This window comes from Lolium rigidum, chromosome 3, assembly GCF_022539505.1.
Source record: "Lolium rigidum isolate FL_2022 chromosome 3, APGP_CSIRO_Lrig_0.1, whole genome shotgun sequence".
Lineage (NCBI taxonomy): Eukaryota > Viridiplantae > Streptophyta > Magnoliopsida > Poales > Poaceae > Lolium > Lolium rigidum.
Window position 1 is genome coordinate 386673712 of NC_061510.1, and position 19363 is coordinate 386693074.

At 47.7% G+C, this 19363-nt stretch overlaps 2 protein-coding genes across 2 annotated transcripts; both read right to left on the reverse strand.

Moving 5' to 3' along the window:
- Positions 1–186: 186 nt before the first annotated feature.
- On the reverse strand, positions 187–4609 carry LOC124704464 (WPP domain-associated protein-like). The gene is made up of 6 exons (XM_047236718.1): positions 4534–4609; positions 1807–3803; positions 1471–1597; positions 1150–1251; positions 888–979; positions 187–529 (listed from the first exon to the last, which is right to left on the reverse strand). The coding sequence occupies exons 1-5, from the start codon at positions 4570–4572 to the stop codon at positions 902–904; spliced, it is 2343 nt and encodes a 780-aa protein (XP_047092674.1). The 5' UTR covers positions 4573–4609; the 3' UTR covers positions 187–529; positions 888–901.
- Positions 4610–17537: 12928 nt separating this feature from the next.
- LOC124697600 lies at positions 17538–18170 on the reverse strand. The gene has a single exon (XM_047230166.1). The coding sequence runs from the start codon at positions 18168–18170 to the stop codon at positions 17538–17540; it is 633 nt and encodes a 210-aa protein (XP_047086122.1).
- Positions 18171–19363: the final 1193 nt, after the last annotated feature.

Sequence of the window (19363 nt, forward strand, 5' to 3'; positions counted from 1 at the left end):
ATCCACATGTGCTGGGTATCTAGCAAGATGGATAAAAGATCATGTAGGCAATAATTAATCTGGCTTGTGAAATATAGTTGGTAGTATTTTGACACCAGAAAACACGATAGAAGGTTCTTAACTCACACAAAATTACTGAATGGGTGCATGCATGTGGGCTGGTTAAAGAAATAACACCATTCTCTACCTAATGACTCGCATAATCATTGCAGCATTTAAAATGGACTTGATAATCATTCTAGACTGTTATGATCACCATGTGCACAGTAACCAACCTACATTTCCAACCTGTAAGTCTGTAACCATCCCTGATCCTCATCACGCTGCTTATCTGGACCTATATACACACTATACACACACACATCAATATACAACTGATCGCTTTGAAATAGACATATGAAAAATCAAGTCTGAAACAATGCTCTTGATCTACATCTGAAGAGTCACATGGTCGAGCACATGAGCCTGGGCATCAGCTTCATCTACCTAGATCTCCTGGGTCCTAAGCCAGACTCAAGCAAAACCAAACCTGCAGTGTTTGTAACATACCACAGTTATTCAATATCCTATATATTATGAAGATTTACATGTAGAATTTTTTGTCCAAATTTTTCGACATTTCGAAATATAATTTTTTAGTAGAGGGAGCATACGCACCCGGGAGCCGAATTGAATTTCCGATAATCACTATAATAATGTTACATGTGAAACTATGTATGGAAACTACAAACTTTGGAATCAGGATGTACAATTGAAAAGAAAAAAATGGAAAAAAACACAATTGTGTAATGGGTTTTCAAAAGAAATCGTACCGACTGTGAAGGCTGCACCTCCTCAGTTTTATGAAATTTGTAATAGTAAGTTTCAGGTAGTGTGGGTTATCTCACCTATCTGCACTCATCTATGTTGTTTCATCTTCATCATGTCTACTTCTCAAACCCGCCACAAGCTTGCATGTCTTCAAGAAAGCATCCAGTAACTGCATACACAGCACCCATGTTAGAAAACTTAGTTGCTCTCACTATTGAAGAACTCAAGATGCATGGATGCTGGCATGTAAAATTCAGCTGTTCTCACTATAACCCATGAAGAAAAATATGCTAGAAATAAGAATAATAAACACCTATGGGGTTCGATTGCAGTACTTACCCCCGGATGTTTCTGCAATGTGGGAGAGTAGTGATCAAGAGTTACATATATTTTCTCGAGAAGACTCAAATGTGAATTAACCTTGTCACCCAAAATGACAACCTGAATCATGCAAGAATTTAGTGAGCTCATAATGATATATCACATGTTATTGAAAGCAAATAGAAGTTAAATTAAAAATGAACCTAGGGTTGCTATGCGTGTATTCATCTATCACTTAATTTCTATATAGAAATCTCTCCACAAATGCTACTACAGATGAAGAATAAAACAGTGTGTTTGACAGTATTGCCAAGATAGACAGAATAAACAAATGAATACCTTAGCTTCAGCCTTTTGGAGCTCAGAACGCCTTTCTTCAAGCATTTGTTTGTACCAGAGGCCTATTTTTGTTAGTACTACGGCTTGTTTGACCATGTGGCTGCAATGATCACTCAAATCCTCTGATCTGAAATAAATGATAACCGCATCAAGTTATAGTTGAGTGTATTCCCAAAATATATTACGCCAGAAGTTACAGTTATGATTAGGTTTTGGAATGGTTGAATCTGAAGTCTTCACAAGCAATGGCATAATGACTTTAAACCAGGGAAATAAAAATAGTTAAATATGTATCACATACATTGGATTTTTAATTTAAAAGCAAGATGTACTGACCTGTTTTCAGTTCTTTCCGTTGAAATTTTTTGCTCAATTTGCACAAACTCCTTTGACAACTTCATGATAGATACCAAAATGCACTCCAATTGCTTTTCTTGCCCATTCTTAGTGAGAGCACCATCATAGTCCATATTTGAGCCGTTCAGTTTGAGAAGTTCATCATACTGCAAATCTTGCTTTGGAGTCTCATGTGATCTTCCTGGTGATGTTTGAGGCTCCACCTCAATATCACGCAGAATCATTTCGGCACTCTCTTGCTTGATGATTTCTGGATCTTCCTGATGCCCTTGGAACAAACACACTTTCTCTAGCTCTGCTAGCTTCTCATTTAATTTCCGATTTTCTTCATTCGACAAACGCAAAGCACTCTCCTTTTCAGAGATCACAGCCTCAAGTGAAGACAGTTTTGCATCAAAATTCAGTGCACTCTCTTGTTTGATGACTTCTGGATCATCCTGATGCTCTTGGAACAAACACTCTTCCTCTAGATCTGATAACTTCTCCCTTAACTTCCGATTTTCGTCATTTGACGAACGCAAAGCCTTCTCATTTTCAGAGACCACAGCTTCAAGTGAAGACAGTTTTGCATCAAAGCTCAGTGAAGCATCATGCATGTTGTTCATAGAATCATCAAGTAAACTTCTTGTAACAGTAGAGTATAGCCCATCCCTTAGATCACTTTCAATTCGGAGGTCCTCCCACTCTTCTTTACATTTCTCAATTTGCCTCAAGAGCTCTTCTTCTGAAGATAACTGAAGAGACATGCCTCTACTGGCTTCAGACAGCTGAGATGACAATTCCTTGACATCCTTCATATTATCTGCAAGCAAACCTCTAAGATGCTGATTGTCGTAGTATAAAGAATCAATTCTGCTTGAAAATCTGCTCTTTTCATCGAGTTCATGATGAGTGGTGAGAAATCCGGGTGCCTTTATATTCTTGGAAATGATTTGGTCCATTCTAGCGATGATCTGTGGAATTTTCTTTCTTAAAGGTTCAAACTCCACATCATTCTGAAGAGCAAGAGACCCCTTCTCCCGTTTCAGTTTGAAGATCTCTTCCGTCTTTTCTAGCAAGGCTGATTCATGCACTCTCTTCAACTTGCTTATCTCAGACTTAAAATAGCTTATTGTTTCTTCCTTCGTCATAGCATTCAAATGGCGGAAGTCAGATTTCTCTGAGATAACCATGGACTTCTGTTTCCTGAAACTCTTGCTTCCCTCGGTGCGGGATGAAGCATGATCCTCCTTTGTTTTCTTCCCGAATATATTGTACTTCCACCTACTACTCTTACCTGAACCTTCACTCTTACTGTGAGAAATATGTGATTCTGGTACTGAAGGAAACAGCAGCTTAGAAAGAGCACTCAGGTCTTCACGCATCGCGGCAAACTGCGCTACTGCTTCCTGCCAGTTCTTACTCATGGTGTTTGTGACAGAAATTTGCTCATACAGCTTCCTCTCTAGCTCCTCCTGCAAGCCAGTAATGCATTCTCCGATGGTAATGCTGATGATTTCCAACTGCAACTCGTGCTCCCACTGGAGATCAGTAACGGACGGGTTACTCAGGTCAACCATCTCCCTAGCTTGCCGGAACACGACGCCCAGCAGCAGCTTGAGCGCATTGAACCTCTCATCTATCTCGATCAGCATCACATCAAGAGACATGCCCAGGTGCGTGCCGATTATGTAGACACTGTCTGGCAAGGCATAGTTCTCCAGACCTGTCACGTCCCCCTTGAGCTTATCGAGCTGCGAATCGACTTCCAGTTTCATCAGATCCAAGTACTCCATGTAGTTGTTCTCCGCATTTGGGGCGGAAATGTGTCGACTTGATCGTGACAGCGCTCTTCCAGAGCCTCCAAAGTAGCTCTCGGTGCTGGAGTTGGACTTGACGGACAGCAACCTCGGTGTCAGCGAATCTTCGGATGTCACAGACCAGCCGTCGGGGATGGTCGATCCGTTGAGCAGAGGGTTCATTCTGTCGCTCAACACCTGCATGGGTTTTAGTTTTGGTTTAACATCTGATGGAAAGTTAACAGTTTGTGAATAATTTTAATCTTGAACTTTGAAATTAAATTAGTCTGCCCAGGAAGAATTATAATCTTGAGCGTAGGAATGATTGAGTTCTTTTCACTGTAAATAAAATGAAACCGGTGAACATACTCCTGTCATTTTGTTCGATTCCTATGTGTTGACATGAACTGAATTTTTTTCAGAGGGGCGGAGGTAGTATTGTGAATTCTGATGAGCTAACAAAGAGTCAATTGTTGGACATAATTTCTTCATAATAAAAAAACCAATGGACTCAATAGAACAGTGTTAAATAATCCTCGTGTATCTGGAGCAGCAAACAGAAAAAAAAATATCAAAATAGCTCGTCAAATATCTCTTCAAGATTTCAAGTTCAAACTCAATTCTCTTTCAGAGAAACTAAAAACAATTCCCTAACATCATAGCAAGTTTGCACGAAATGGAACGTAGGTTAGATGTTTGATAAATTCAGAGCCAACTCCTCAGTATATCACAAGAACTTTCTCCATGCTAATTTGGTGCGTTAACAAACCACAGTCTCTGAATCGTCTAGCAGAACAGGGGATGGATTGACGAGTACAGCGGGTCCAAATCGAATGAAACAGACGGACCAATGAGAAAGGCGAATATACACACAACACAAGAACAGAGCAGCGGCATGACCGGCATCACAAGAGGCAGAGACGCAAACCTTGGCGATCGGATCGCTGGTAGGCTGGATCGCCTCCATGGCCGCCGCGTCTCCTGAGGCAGCTGGCCGTCTCTGACTTCCAGCGCGTGAACAAGAAGGGGTTGGTTGATTCGCGGCCGCAACAGCCTCCAGGTAGTCACCAGCGCTGGCGTGCTAACAAACTACCCGGTCGTAGTAACATTGAGAGACGACATTATTGGAGGGGATAGGGCGGAGGGGACAGAGCGATGGCGACGGAGAAGGAAGGGAGTGAAGCCGGGTTAATCGGCAGACAGCGACCGCCGTTTAATAATACTGCTGCCGCGACCGGGAAGGGGGTGGTTAGCGGGGGAAGGGGAGTGCGAACGGATCGCCGCCGCGTCGCCAGGTAGGTGGTGGCGGAGTTGGCCGGGGGGCGGGACGCAACGGCTGGCGGCTGGCGGTGTCAGCGGGATGGTGGCCGGCGGGACGCCGGCGGGGCCCGCGAAGATGTGACGGGAGGGAAACAGTCCACTCCGTTTCCGGCGTGCGGATTGGCGGGGGCGTCAGTTTTTATTTTTATAGGAATTAGCGCTTTATTGATCACATAATTATAATGTCATTACATAGAGTCTCCCGGATGCAGTCCGGTGACACACCACGCCACACAACAGGGCCTAAAGTAAAACTCGACTTAGCTAAAATATGAGCAGCAACATTTAAACCTCGAACAACATGTTTGATAGAACAGGAGGAGAAGGAGGCCACCAAATTCTTGATGTCATGTATCACCGGGCCAATAAGAGACCGGTCCTGCTCCAACGCATTCACCCGATTCACCACGGAAAGGCAATCAGAATTGATGATTATCCTTCCAAAATCCTCGTCTTGAGCAAAACTGACCGCGCGCCTAAGAGCCAGCGCTTCAGCAAACTCGGGTGAAGTGACCTCCGCAATATACTCACTGCAGGCAGCCAAGCATTGTCCATTATGATCTCGGATCACAACACCCACGCCCATCCGACGAGATTCAGAACAGATCGCAGCATCCACATTAACCAAAACCGTACCAAAAGGCGGCGGAGACCATCTGAGTACTGAGGAATTGGTCTCACGCCTATGACTGATAGACGGTTTGTAGAGATGCGTAGCAATCATCTGAATGTACGCTAACAGCTTGTCGGCCACCACTGTAGGGTGCACCATTTGATCGCCCTCTCGGGCACAGTTTCTTGCATCCCAGATGTGCCACAAAGTCACAAGCATCGCTGTCGCCTCCTTATCCTTGCACTGGTCCAGGAAGTCCAAAGTCCACACCCGAGATGAGGTGAAGTGTTTACGTTGGAGATCAATTAGGTGCTCATTGCGGACAGCATCCCACACCTCGCGGGCAAATTGACAGAACAGCAGGGCATGTTCAATTGTTTCATGACGTCCACAGAAAACACAATCAGGCCTTACCGGTATTTGCCGCTTCTGAAGCTGATGGCCACATGGAAGACAGTCGTGGGCGAAACGCCACAGTGTGATCTTCATTTTCCCAGGCGCTTTGATAGCCCACAATGCCTTCCACAACTTCGCATCTCCTTCAGTACTAGACGAGAGACCACCCCCATTGATACTACGTTGTTCACTGAACTTGCATATACGAGCAAGGTTATATCCTGACTTGACAGTGTAACATCCAAAACGAGTGTGTGGCCAAGAGGCAAAGTCCTCGCCACCAAAGCGACTGATAGGAACCTGGAGAATCTTTTTAGCATCATCCTCTGAAAATACAGTGCGGACCAGGTCAGTATCCCAAGACCGCCTGTCTTCCAGGATCAGGGAGCTCACCAACTGATTCTCAAGCAGAGGAACAGTAGGTTGCAGCATCGAAGGGGATACTCCAGGTATCCAATTGTCAGATTCAATTCTCGTTGAGTTGCCATCGCCAATACCCCACCGTACACCTTCCTTAAGTAGCTCACGACCAAACAATATACTCCGCCATGTGTACGAAGCAGAACGTGGCGAAGGTGCCTCCCAGAAATCGCAATTAGGGTAATATCTTCCCTTAAGAACACGAGCACACAGAGAGGATGGATCAGTGAGCGATCTCCACCCTTGTCGCGCTAACATCGCCTTATTGAACAGTTCCATGTCGCGAAAACCCATACCCCCAAGCGCCTTCGGAGTTGTGAGCCATTGCCAAGATCTCCAATGCATTTTCTTCTTTCCCTTTTCTATTCCCCACCAGTGGTTAGAAATAATTTTCCTCATTTCTTCGCAGAGAGCAATTGGTATTTGGAAACAACTCATAACATATGCTGGAATGGCTTGGATAACCGACTTCAAGAAGACCTCCTTGCCAGCTCTGGACATTGGTCTATCCGAACATCAATTAATTCTCTTCCACATGCGATCATAGAGGAACCTGAAGATACTCACCGGCTTTTGCATGACCGCAGATTTGACAGCATCCGGGCAGTGAGCGCCAAAGAATAAGGACAACTTCTCTCTATTAATTTTCTGCCTTGACCCTTCACAAAACATGTCAAGGGTACTGTGTAATGCATCAACACTTCTTCTATCACTACGTGCGAAGGAAATACTATCGTCTGCAAACAATAGGTGTGATATAGGAGGTCCAAGTCGGCCATTTTTAATACCTTGCAGTTCACCTTGGCGCTCCTTTTGTTGCAGAAAACAAGACAGTCCTTCGGTACAGAGAAGAAAGAGGTAGGGGCTCATAGGGTCCCCTTGCCTGATACCCCTTGTTGGAATCACTGGTTGGGTCAGCTCCCCATTCACCTTGACAGCATACTTGACTGAGGTGACACAACGCATAACTGTACTAATCCAGGTAGGGGAGAAGCCCAATTTCAGAAGACAGCCTTCCAGATAGTTCCACTCAACACGGTCATAGGCTTTCATCATATCCACCTTCATCGCAAAAAAAGGCCTCTTAGACCGCTGTTTCTTGATTGTATGCTGTCACTCATATGCAATGATAGCATTATCTGTAATGAGACGGCCTGGGATAAAAGCACTCTGATTCTCAGAAACAAACACGGGCAAAATGACATTCAGTCTATTAGCTAGTACTTTGGATGCAATCTTGTACAACACATTACACAAACTAATAGGCCTGAAATTCTTCAAATGGACAGGGTTAGTTAACTTGGGTATCAGGACAATAATGGAGTCACAAAAACCATCAGGAATAGCTCCCCCTTCCACGGAATGTTGTGCGTCCAGTCGTACAGGTACAGCGCTGGTCAGAGGTGCCGTCTTCAAGGAGCTGTTTACAAGGGACCTGTCCCTGAATGCAAATGATGTTAGTCAGCTCATAGAGAATAAAGTGACAGAGCAGATGAATAACGCTTTGACCATGGACTTCAATGATGAGGAGATATCCAATGCCTTGTTTCAAATCGGGCCACTGAAGGCGCCCGGGCCAGATGGCTTCCCAGCCCGCTTCTTTCAGCGCAATTGGGGAACTATTAAGGGACAAGTTATTGGAGCAGTAAAAAAGTTCTTCCAAACTGGAAAGATGCCAAATGGTGTTAATGAAGCAACAATAGTTCTCATTCCAAAAGTGGACCATCCAGCAGAGCTAAAGGAATTCAGGCCGATAAGCCTGTGTACTGTGATATATAAAGTGGTTGCAAAATGCCTGGTAAATAGGTTGAGACTAAATTTGGGGGAGCTAGTATCACCTAATCAGAGCGCCTTTGTTCCTGGGCGACTTATTACAGATAATGCTCTAATAGCATTTGAATGTCTCCACTTCATAGAGCACAACAAGAAGGAAGATAGTAACTACTGTGCATACAAACTGGACTTGTCCAAAGCCTATGATAGGGTTGAATGGGGATTTCTTAGAAGTTCGATGGAACGGTTGGGTTTTTCTCACAAGTGGATCAACTGGATAATGGAGTGCGTGACCACGGTGAGTTATTCTGTCAAATTAAATGGGACCCTCCTGGAATCGTTCTTTCCTTCTCGTGGACTACGGCAAGGTGACCCCCTATCACCCTTTCTATTTTTGTTTGTTGCTGATGGTTTGTCTGCATTACTGCAAAAAGAGGTACAGGAAAACAGGATTACACCAGTGAAGATTTGTCGTAGAGCCCCAGGAATTTCTCATCTTCTTTTTGCTGATGATAGCTTGCTCTTCTTCAAAGCGGACCCAGGAGAGGCCCAGAGAATTATGCAGGTGCTTGGAAACTATAGCAGAAGTACGGGGCAGATTATCAACCCTAGCAAGTGTTCTATTTACTTTGGCCAGGCTTGCGGTCAAGAAATAAAACAACAAGTCATGACAACCTTGCAAGTTACTGCAGAGACGTTTGAAACCAAATATTTGGGTCTGCCCACCCCTGAGGGAAGAATGTCTAAAGGGAAGTTTCAAAGTCTCCAAGGAAAATTGGCAAAGAGGATTATGCAAATTGAGCATCACATGGCGCAAGGGGGGAAGGAAGTGTTCATTAAGGCTGTTGCACAGGCTCTGTCCACCTATGTGATGGGAGTCTACAAACTCCCCTTTGGCTTGTGTGATGACCTCACCAAAATAATCAGGGACTTCTGGTGGGGAGCAGAGAATGGGAAGAAAAAGATGCATTGTGTGGCCTGGGATATAATCGTCGAAGCCAAAGATCAAGGGAGGAATGGGTTTCAGGGATATGAGAATGTTCAACCAGACACTCCTCGCAAGGCAAGCGTGGAGGCTACTTCAGAACCCAGAATCCTTGTGCGCACAGGTGTTGAGGGCCAAGTACTATCCTAATGGCAATCTCATTGATACTATATTCACTGGAAATGCGTCCTCGACATGGCAGGCCATTGAGTATGGTTTAGAACTGTTGAAAAAACGGATTATTTGGCGTATAGGAAATGGTACAGCGGTGAGAATTTGGTGGGACCCCTGGATTCCGAGGCATGACTTCTATCGAACCATTTCTCCCAAGAGAAGATGCCGATTGAAGTGAGTTTCGGATCTCCTGAATCCAGATGGATCCTGGAATACCAATCTGTTGCATACCTATTTTGAACCAATTGACATAACAGAAATCTTAAAGATCAAAACCTCAAGAAGAAATGATGCTGACTTCGTGGCTTGGGGACCCGGATGAGAAAGGTTTATTCTCTCGTTAAAGGTGCCTACAAGCTAGGCATGGAGTGCCAGGAGAGGGACAGGGATGAAGGAGCTACAAGTTCTAGACCGGATGGAGCTAATAAAGAGTGGAAACTTATCTGGCAAAACGCGGCACCGCCGAAAGTGAAAACCTTCACCTGGAAACTGGCCCGTAATGGACTAGCCACCCAGGTGAACCTAAGGAGAAGGAAGATTGATGCCCAACCTACACTGCGAGAATTTGTGGAAGGGAGGATGAAGATACCTTTCATGCCCTGGTTACTTGTCCACAAGCGAAAGGGCTGTGGAGCTGTATGCGACAATGTTGGGATCTACCAGCCGACGAGATGCTCCAGAATACGGGTAAGGATTGGGTTCTTCAGCTACTGGCAAAACTAAACGCCGTTCAGAGGCTGATGGTTATGATGATTCTCTGGAGAGTATGGCACATACATAATGAGCTAACACACGATAAGCATGCTCCGCCGATGGCCTCTAAACGCTTCCTGTGTAGCTATGTTGATGTGTTGCTCTTTATTAAACAACATCCTACAGCAGATGCGTGTAAAGGGAAGCAAGTGATATCATATTCGGAGAGAGTGCAGAGGCGGACGGCTCCTGGCCATTTGCCAAAACCTGTGAAGCAATGGGAAAGACCCCGCCGAGGCCGACTGAAGCTCAATGTGGACGGTAGCTATATTGCTGGAACGGGGGAGGTGGGAGTAGGTATGATTCTCCGTGGCGAAAACGGAGAGGTCATCTTCGCGGCCTGTAGGTATCTGACAAATTGTGCGTCTGCTCTGGAGGCTGAAGTGGCAGCTTGTGAGGAGGGACTCGAAGCTTGCTGCGAACTGGTCGTCGGAACCCATTGATGTTGAGATGGACTGCTCTCGTGGCGGTGAACATGGTTCTATCTACTGAGATGAACCGCTCCTCACTAGTCCATCTAATTAAATCCATTAAGGATGCTCTCCGAGAGAGAGAGACTAAGATTATGAAAATTGCCGAGAGAGCAAAATGCAGCTGGGCATGTCATGGCGAAGCTGGGTAGGGAGGATAAAACCACACAATTCTGGCTTAGGAGCTTTCCCCCAGTTCTTAGTGATATTGTCCAACAGGAATGTAATTTTGTCATAGTTTAAGGAAATTTTTCCTCGCCAAAAAAAAAAGAAAGAGGTGCCGTCTCCGTCTGAGTGATTTTGCTTGATTAGTCTAAACTAATTGTTGATGTTCTAAGTTTATTCGAAGTAAATTTGATCGAAATTATAGAAAATATGCTAATATCTACAACGTTAACTATCTAAAATTTATTTTATAATAAATGTAACTAAATTTATTTGAGGCTTTTAGCAATTGATACAATTTTCTACAAATTTGCAATAGTTTGACTTAGGACAAAGGTACAAATTTAATAATTTTGAAAATGGATGGAGTGTACGATAAGCTAACAATTTGACAAAACAGTATTTATATAATTATTTTATTACAATGTGCATTATGTGACATATAATTGATGTTATTTGTTTCATGTCCAAAAGTACCTACCAATTATGGTAATTTCGTGTCATCTTAAATCATATATTGTTCGGTTTCGTTGGCCAAACAATTTCTCTAGCTTCGGTGTCTATCTTTCTATAGCATTTTTGTACCTAGTTCAGCAACCACAAACTGAGCCTTTGAGGAGCCGAAGAGAAGACCAAGACAAACGGGGCATTTGTCTTTAAAATTGTGCTGATGTTGAAAACTACTTACTCCATAACACAAGACTCGGTGCATATCGTTCTACAGTTTATCTTAGTCAAACATTTTAAGACTGCAACCCGTACACAGAAAATTGAGCACTCTTTATGATTTGGCCATCAACATTCAAAATTACCAATATATCTACAAGGTGATGGTCTTTTTCTACATGCGTGATCAAACTGATGATTCATCATGAAAGACAAGTATACAATGTATATGCTTTTTTTATATGTGACAAACACGTTTATATATGTAGGCATTGATGTTTAAAGTGTAACTTTCAAGACGATGTCATTATCCAAAACGAAAAAAATATTCTTGTGACGAATGGTGGGGTCATGTGTTTCCAGTTGGATCATGGATGTGGAGACACGTTAATGCAATGGTGGCGTTTAGGTCAGGAAGCAATAACAACCCACGTAGCTGATTCTACATGAGACAAAGCATGTTGTTCTAGTATTTAAAAAGGTTGATACGTACGTAGGGCTTGATCTGAACAGTTGTCATTCGTTATTTTGACATTGTGGCGAGCGATGAGTTGTCACACACACAGGGCAATCATAGAATAGCAGCAACGCGAGTCAATGATGCGAGCTTTCTTGTCTGCGGAGAGAAGTTAGGTCAGAGAGAAACGCTGGTGTCTTGCTCTCGCTCTTGTGACGGAAAGGGCCGTTGCTATAGAACATGATGCGAGAATCATCTGGTTGAGCCAGGGATATTTCAACTCGATCTTTTTTTCGAAAATATTATTTCTAAGCTTCAAAGAGATATGAATTCGAAATCAACCACACATGGAGGTATAGGGTATAAACTTTCTCTTGCAAATTTTCCTAACAAGTTACGAAAACTAATGTAGTGTACAAAAATCACAAAATTACACATCGGCGTGTTTAAGTTAGAAAATTTAGATCTTGTTGAGAACCAACCAGAGGTTGGGTGGTTAGGAGGATGGTTGTATCCCCAGCCCACCAGAGTTCAAACCCCGGATTTGACATCTGTGTGTCTCATAAAGGCGGAATATTCATTCAGTAGGAGGCGACGTTCCCGTCGACAGCGAGGCGCATGTGGTCACCAGAGTACCAACTTTACATAGTTTTTCGGAACTAAAGAGAGTACATCAGAGTGGGTACAAATGAAGAAAAGGTAGCAAAAACATTACACAAAAATAGAAAGCACACAGTCAATAAGGGGTTGAACTAAGACCGCCTTGACTCTGAATCTATGTAAGAGAAGATCCTTCTGGAAACCTACTTTCCAACGGTTGATCGAAGCCATGATGTTATTGAAGACTAGGTCGTTCCTGACCTTCCATATATTCCAAGCAGAACAAGCAACGACTTCCATGAAGCAAGGGGCGTCCGTGCATAATAAGCAGTCTGGACCAGAATCAACGTGCCAATTTTTACGGAGCATAATGTCTGTAGTATTCAGCCGATCAAGCATAAGAAGTCACATAAAAACTTTAAGTTTAGGGAGAGCCTTTGAAGACCAGATCGCATTTAGAGCAGCGTCCTTAGGTACATGCTCAAAAAGGAATCTGTAATATCTAGCAGGTGAATATTTCTCTCCCCAAACAAAAACCCTCCGGTCGGTAGCCATGCTCATAATCTGGGTAGCATCAAGAATCGAAGATAGATGCTGAAATTCCTCGAAAGCCTCGGCAGAGAGAGGTAGAGAATGTTAGATGTATATATCTGTATATTGTAGTTTTTTCATATGTTAGGGGACTTCCTGCATATTTGCACCTGTACATGTACTATATATTGTGGCCTTTGGCCCCCTGGTAATACAACAAGCATATTGCCATAACATGGTATCAGAGCCTCAGGTCTCAGGTTCAAATCCTGGCTTTCATAATTTATTCTAAATTCCCCGCAGCCTCCTGCCGTGCCCAGCCTCCCGCTGCCTCTTTACCTCTCTACATGTGTTGACTTGTCTTCTCGTCTTCCCGTCACACGTGAGAGGGGGTGTTGAAGTGTATAAGTAGATTGCCTAGCTCTTTCCATCAGTTCGGACTTTTGGTTCAAGTGGCTAGTGCATGAACCTTAACATGGTATTAGAGCAAAAATTGATCCAATACTAGTCCGTGGCCGTCATTGCCGCTTGTTCCGGCCATCTCTCTCCTCCAGCCGCCGCACCTCCGGCCGGCTGCTCCTCTCCTTGGCCGGTTGCTCCTCTCCCTGCCCCGGCCCTCTCCTTGTCGGCTGCTTCTCTCTCCGCCCGGCTGCTCCTCTCCCCGGCCGCCGGTTCTTCCTACCCCGGCCGCCCGCCGTCCTGCGTGCTCGCCGCCGCTCGCCGCCCAACGCCCCGTCCCGCCCTCGGCCCCCGGCCGTCTCCTTCGTTTCTGCCTCGACGCGTCTGCTTCTTCTCGTCGACTTCGTCTCCCAGTAATCCTTGATCCCGATCTGTTTTGAGAAAAAAAAAGAAAAAAAAAGAAAAAAAGAAAAAGAAAAAAAAAGAAAAAATATGTCTTCCTCGTCGGGCTATGTCGCGATTCCTCGCTGCCCGGCACAAGGTGGCGTCTTCAATCTCCGTGTAGTTGTTGGCCCGCCTCTTCTTCCAATTTCCATCGGCCGTGACCTCCACCACACCCTCGTCCCCTTCATCTTCCACTTCGTCCCCTTCTTCCCCTTCTTCCACCTCGTCCCCGCAGTCGTTCTCATTGCCGAACGGAGGGAGTGGGTTAATGTTCACCTCCTCCAACATCTCCATGTACGAGGTGTTCTCGTTCCTAATTTGACGAGGCCTCAGTATCTACTCGCAATAAAAAAATGGAGGAAGAGTTCATGTGTACCTTGTCGACCCGTCGTCGAGCACGTCCTGGGCGCCGTTCGCGGTGGCTTCCGGAGGCGGCGACGGTGGCGTTGGCAGGGAGGGGCACGGAGGCGGGGCGCCACGGGAAGTCGACGCCTTCACTTTCGTCCTTTTCGGAGCCGAATTCTTCGGTCTCGCACGTGCTGCCTTCGGCTTCACCGCCGACACATCACCGGTGCCCACCGCGGCACCGGATTGCGGGACCACATGCGTTCCTGCGCGCCGCCACTTCACCCCACTCATGGACGAGACCATCGATGCAACATCCGCGGGGGTCGCAGGGGTGGGAGCGGTCGCCGGGGTGGTTGGTGGAGCGGCGGAAGCTCTGGCGACCATGGGAGAGGGTGGCAGCGCCTGCGAGGTAGCAACGGCGGCCGGCGGTGTCGATTTGAGACTCATCGGGGACAAATCGGAGGGTGGCGGCGCAGAGAAAGGTGAGGGCGCACAGATCGGCGGTGGCGGCGGTTGGGAGGAGATGAAAGTTCCCTCGCGCGCAAAGTAGGGATTGTGTTCGGGCTGCGTAAACCGAACACAGCTCGAAAAAATATTTTCAGTTTTGGCCCGTTTACGGTCACTGGTCGGCGCCGTTTTTCGGCCCGAACCCGTAAACTGGCGGTTAATTTTCGGTTTTGGACCTTTTACGAACTCTATTAGAGATAATCTTAGTTGTACAACCTCTAAGAGGAGGGACACACGACGGTCCTACCAAGAGGACTAGGTGAGGAGGTGCCTCCAGCTTCAGGCGGCAACCATCAATTGCCTCACTGAGCCTGGCCAGGCATGAATAGCGTGCGTCGTGACTCAAATCCACAGGCAGCGTCCCAACCATTCTTAGGCACCCTTCAAAGACTACTTTTTCTCTCATAGTGTTTATTAGGTATCTCTAGATCGCAAATTTGATCAAGTTAATATTAGTTATATGTTATAAAAACTATATCATTAAAAACTTTAGATATTCTATTTTCTAATGATATAATTTTTACATTATATAATTAAATTATATAGGTTAAATTAGTGACCGGGGAAGACTAGTAAACTGAGACGGAGGGAGTACAACATTTGTAGTGCAGCCTAGGCCAACGGTTCCTTGCACCCACGTGCCTATAAGGAAAAGGCGCGATCCGGCTAGGGGACTAGTGTAGCTATCTTCTAGGAAGTTGCCGGCGCCGAATTGCATTAGGGCATCTCCAGCGGCGCGACGCATTTCGGACGCCCAAAAGTGGTCGCGAGCGTCCGTTTGTGTCGCCCCGCGGACATATTTTGTTTGCTCGTTCGTTTGCGTCTGGGTGTGCTCCCACCGGGGCGACCCATTTTTTTGAATTGCAACATAGTACAAACATTCAAAGTAGTACATAAAAATGCATAAAAACTATAGAAAGTAGATCTATAGGCCTAGACTACTTCCTTCCTAACGGGCCGGCACCGTCGTTGCGTCGCTCCGTCGCCTGCTTCTCCGCCGCCTCCCGCGCGGCCGCTATGGCTCGGTGCGCCGCCGCGTCCTCTTGCAGGCACTGCTCCAGCCTCGCGTTGGCGGCCTCATCCTTGAGCGTCTCGAAATACTCGACAAGGGTCCGCTGCTTGGCCGCCTTCTCCTCCGGCGTCGGCGCATCAGGGTCATCGGAGGACCAAGATATCTCCGAGTCGGAGTCCTCGGCTGCAGCGGCGGCCGCCAGCCTGCGTTGTTCCAGCTCGGCGTCCAACGCCGCGTGGCCCGCCGGCTCCTCCTGTGCTTCCTTCTCCGCTTCGGCCCAGGGCCGCGGCGTCCCTGACCGGGTGGAGGAGATCGGTGCTATCTTCGGAGTCGAACTCCTCGGAGGAGCTCGACGCCGGAGGAGGTGGAGTGGGAGGTGAAGGTGGAAGTGGAGGCGCGGCAGCCTGGCCGCGTCCGGCGCTGCTCATGGTGGATCTGCTTGAGAGGAAGTGGCGCTACGGCAGCGGCGGCTAGGGTTTCTGGGGAGGAGATGAGATGCTCGCGCCCCTGTATATATAGGTCGGAGGCAGGGCGACGGCCGCGCCACGCGTGGCATCGCCATTACTACGTGCGCAGAGGTAGGCGACGGCCACGCGCCACGCGAGGCATCGCCATTAACGCGGCCGCAGACTGCCGAAGCGACGCCTCGGTGCCAGTACTGGCGGAGAAGATGCATCGACGCTGCGGACGCTCGCGGAAGCCGAGACACGTCATTAACGCGGCCCTGCAGCGCACCGTCCGGAAGTAATGACGCGGAAGACGAAGCAGTTGTGCCGCTGCTAGGCGGGCCCGTGCGAGGACCGAGCGGACATTTTCCGCGACCGCCGAGCGTCCGCCGAGACGCAAACCTGGCGTATATTTGGGCCAGGTTTGCGTCTCCGCGGACAGCCCGGTCACTTTGCGTCGCGCCGCTGGAGGAGGTGCACGACGCATTTCCGGTCACGGCGGACACAAACGGTCACTCAGCGTCCGTTTGCGTCGCATCGCTGGAGATGTCCTTACGCCCTGGGTGTCCGTGACCTGTGCAGCAATCCCCGCTAGAGCAACACGGTCACCAACATCTCCAGCTGCCGCATCAGGTACTCCACACTTCCTTGGGCAGCCCAAGCAACAGCTCCAACAAGGAAATGCCACTAAGAAGCCACCGCTGCCCGATCAGCTAGCCAGACCTAGGGTTTCCCCCAATGCTCGTGGAGAAGATCACATATATGGTCATGAAAGCACCCCCATGGATGTAAGGGTGCCCTCAGGCGTCGCTATTGTCAGCTCCGGCTAATGCCGCGTAGGATTTCACCCGACCCAAATGTATAGACCACCGAAGCAGGGGTAGACATGAGACGTGGAACCATGTCGCTAGAGAAGACACTCACCACATGAAGGGAGGCCAAATAGCATCGCCGTCAAAGAGAGGAGGCACCAACCACCAGGCAGGCCACCACCAAAGGGAGTGTTCAGCAGGAATGGCAGCGTCTACGGCCAGCCACCTGCACCACCCCGCTGCTGACTATTGCCACCACCGACGCACACTAGCCCACAACCCCCGCCGTCAGGAACCGCCGGGGCAGAGCAGAGCAGCCTCACACCGCCAGGAACCGCGTTGGATTTCACACAAAGAGATCGGTTACATAAGCTCACGCGGAACAAATGACTGAAGTTACGTCAGGTACCTTAATTTTCACATTACTCTGATCTCAATCCGATTACGACGACTTAATTAAGACTAGCAACTGAATCCTAGTAGGGCAGGATCGAACAGCAAACTGACTCATACTCTAGTCCTCCTCCTAACGAATTACTAAACCTTGCAAACTTACAAACGGCCGGAGATTCTACAGCTAAACCTTGCAAAGTTGCACCGAACACGCTGCATCAACGTCAGGTACCTTAATAATGTTCACATTACCTCCCCTGTCTCTCCCGTTTCAGGGGCCGAGAATCATCTGACGTGTGGTGAGCGTGCTGATCAATTTCTCGCAGCCTGCCCAACTCCTCATGCTTCCGAGCGATCTCCCAGATTTCGTCCATAGGCACACCGGGGCCGCGCTTGTGGACCTTCCGTACCACCTCCGACGGGAACCCACGGAGGGCAAGGTCCTGCTCGAGACATATTAGGCTCTTTCCGAGGGTGGCCAAGGCCTGCAGGAGCGCGAGCTGTTCCAGGAGGGGCTTGCCCTCATCGTACCGGAAAGCACTGGTCTTGCACCTGGACAAGAACGTCCCCGCGTCCAGATCGTAGGTGAGACCCACGGCGCGCCAGACGGCACCGGCGGTGGCGTGGTGAGCGTACACCGGCAGGAGGCGGTCGGAGAGCGTGGCGAGGATGTGGCCGCGGCACAGCGCGTCGTCGCGCGCCCGCTGCTGCTTCACGACGGCGGGACGCTCCGGCTCTTCCTCCTCGGACAGCACGTGCGCCAGGCCGAGGGTGTGGAGGCGGAGCAGCACCGACTCCTTCCAGCGGAGGTAGCCGCTCTCTCCGTCCAGCGGCGCCACGGGGAGCAGAGGCAGCTCGGGCTTGGCCGCCGACGACGACATCGATCTTTCTGGAAGCAGAAACTCTCACCGACCCTGTTTGACTGAATGCAGCAAGAAAGCAGAAATGAGTATTCAGCAAACATTGACAAAATCTGTAAGGACGGGCTTCAAGAGTGCTCAAATCTACAAAAAAAAAAAAAAAAAAACAGATGCAAGGAACGGCAAGGCTACCAAGAGATCTGGTAATCGGAGTTCGGAGAGCCTGTACGTAGAATCGGGACATACCTCTAGCTGCTGGAGACGAAGCAACGTAGAGAGCGTGGTGGGAGGGAGCCGTCGCCGCCGCGCGGCCGTGGAGCGGTGGAGCTCGACAAGGCGAATTGGGGAAGAGGGTTTGCTCTGCTCAAGCGTTTTCTCTCTCCGCGTTTATTTAGAACTTAGAAGGTACACGAAGAGCAGCCTTTTTTGGCGCGAAGTGGAGCGGCCGACGCGCGCGCGCGCTCGCGTTCCCGCCAATTTTTTCCCAGGTCCGACTCGATGGAAACTTTCCTGTGCTATTATTATCACACGAAATGGTCTAAAGGGAATTCGTTCCTTTAAACCAAACGTCCACCAAATGAAACATTTCCTCTGGAATTGGAATCCTTCAAAAATCCTAGTTGGCCTATAGCTCTATAAAAACAATTTTGTACCCCTTTCTTCAAAGGAAGAAAAAATATACATAAGGGTGTGACTAGTTCTCATAAAACTAACTAACTAGTTCTCAGTAGAATAATGTCATCGAATCTCAGTTATAATCCACGTTGCAACTCACCATTAGCATAGACGCTTTGAAGCATTTTTCGTAGTTGCAGCCTTACTTTCAACTCAAAAAATTCAGTTGCAACCTTACCTGCAAGTTAGAAAGTCTCAGCTGCAACTCAACTTGCAGCTAAAGAGCGAGAATCACGATGCAAATCAGTCGCTGCAGGAGTCTACTAGCGCTTAGTTCTCGGTCTACTGAGAATTAGCAATTCCCAATATATAATCCTCACTAAAATGCGGAATTATTCCCCTCTCGTATTTTATATTTTTCCTTTTAATAAAAAAACACAGAGCAGCAAAAACGACCCCCGCGTCGCTCGAGCGGAGCGACACGGGGGAAACCCTAGAGGCGCCGCCGGCCAGATCTCCCTGCAGGCTGCCCCTCCGCCGCTGCCGCTGGCCAGGCTGCGGTGGCGGCGACCCCGGCCTCCGAAGGCGGTGCGGGGAGT

What these genes read in the sequence shown, in the direction of transcription:
- LOC124704464 (XM_047236718.1), bottom strand. Translation starts at nt 4,572, where the DNA reads ATGGAGGCGATCCAGCCTACCAGCGATCCGATCGCCAAG. An exon ending in TCCAAAAGGCTGAAGCTAAG is followed by an intron (nt 1,252 to 1,470) that starts GTATTCATTTGT and finishes TGCATGATTCAG; the next exon opens with GTTGTCATTTTGGGTGACAA. An exon ending in CATTGCAGAAACATCCGGGG is followed by an intron (nt 980 to 1,149) that starts GTAAGTACTGCA and finishes CTGTGTATGCAG; the next exon opens with TTACTGGATGCTTTCTTGAA.
- LOC124697600 (XM_047230166.1), bottom strand. Translation starts at nt 18,170, where the DNA reads ATGTCGTCGTCGGCGGCCAAGCCCGAGCTGCCTCTGCTCCCCGTGGCG.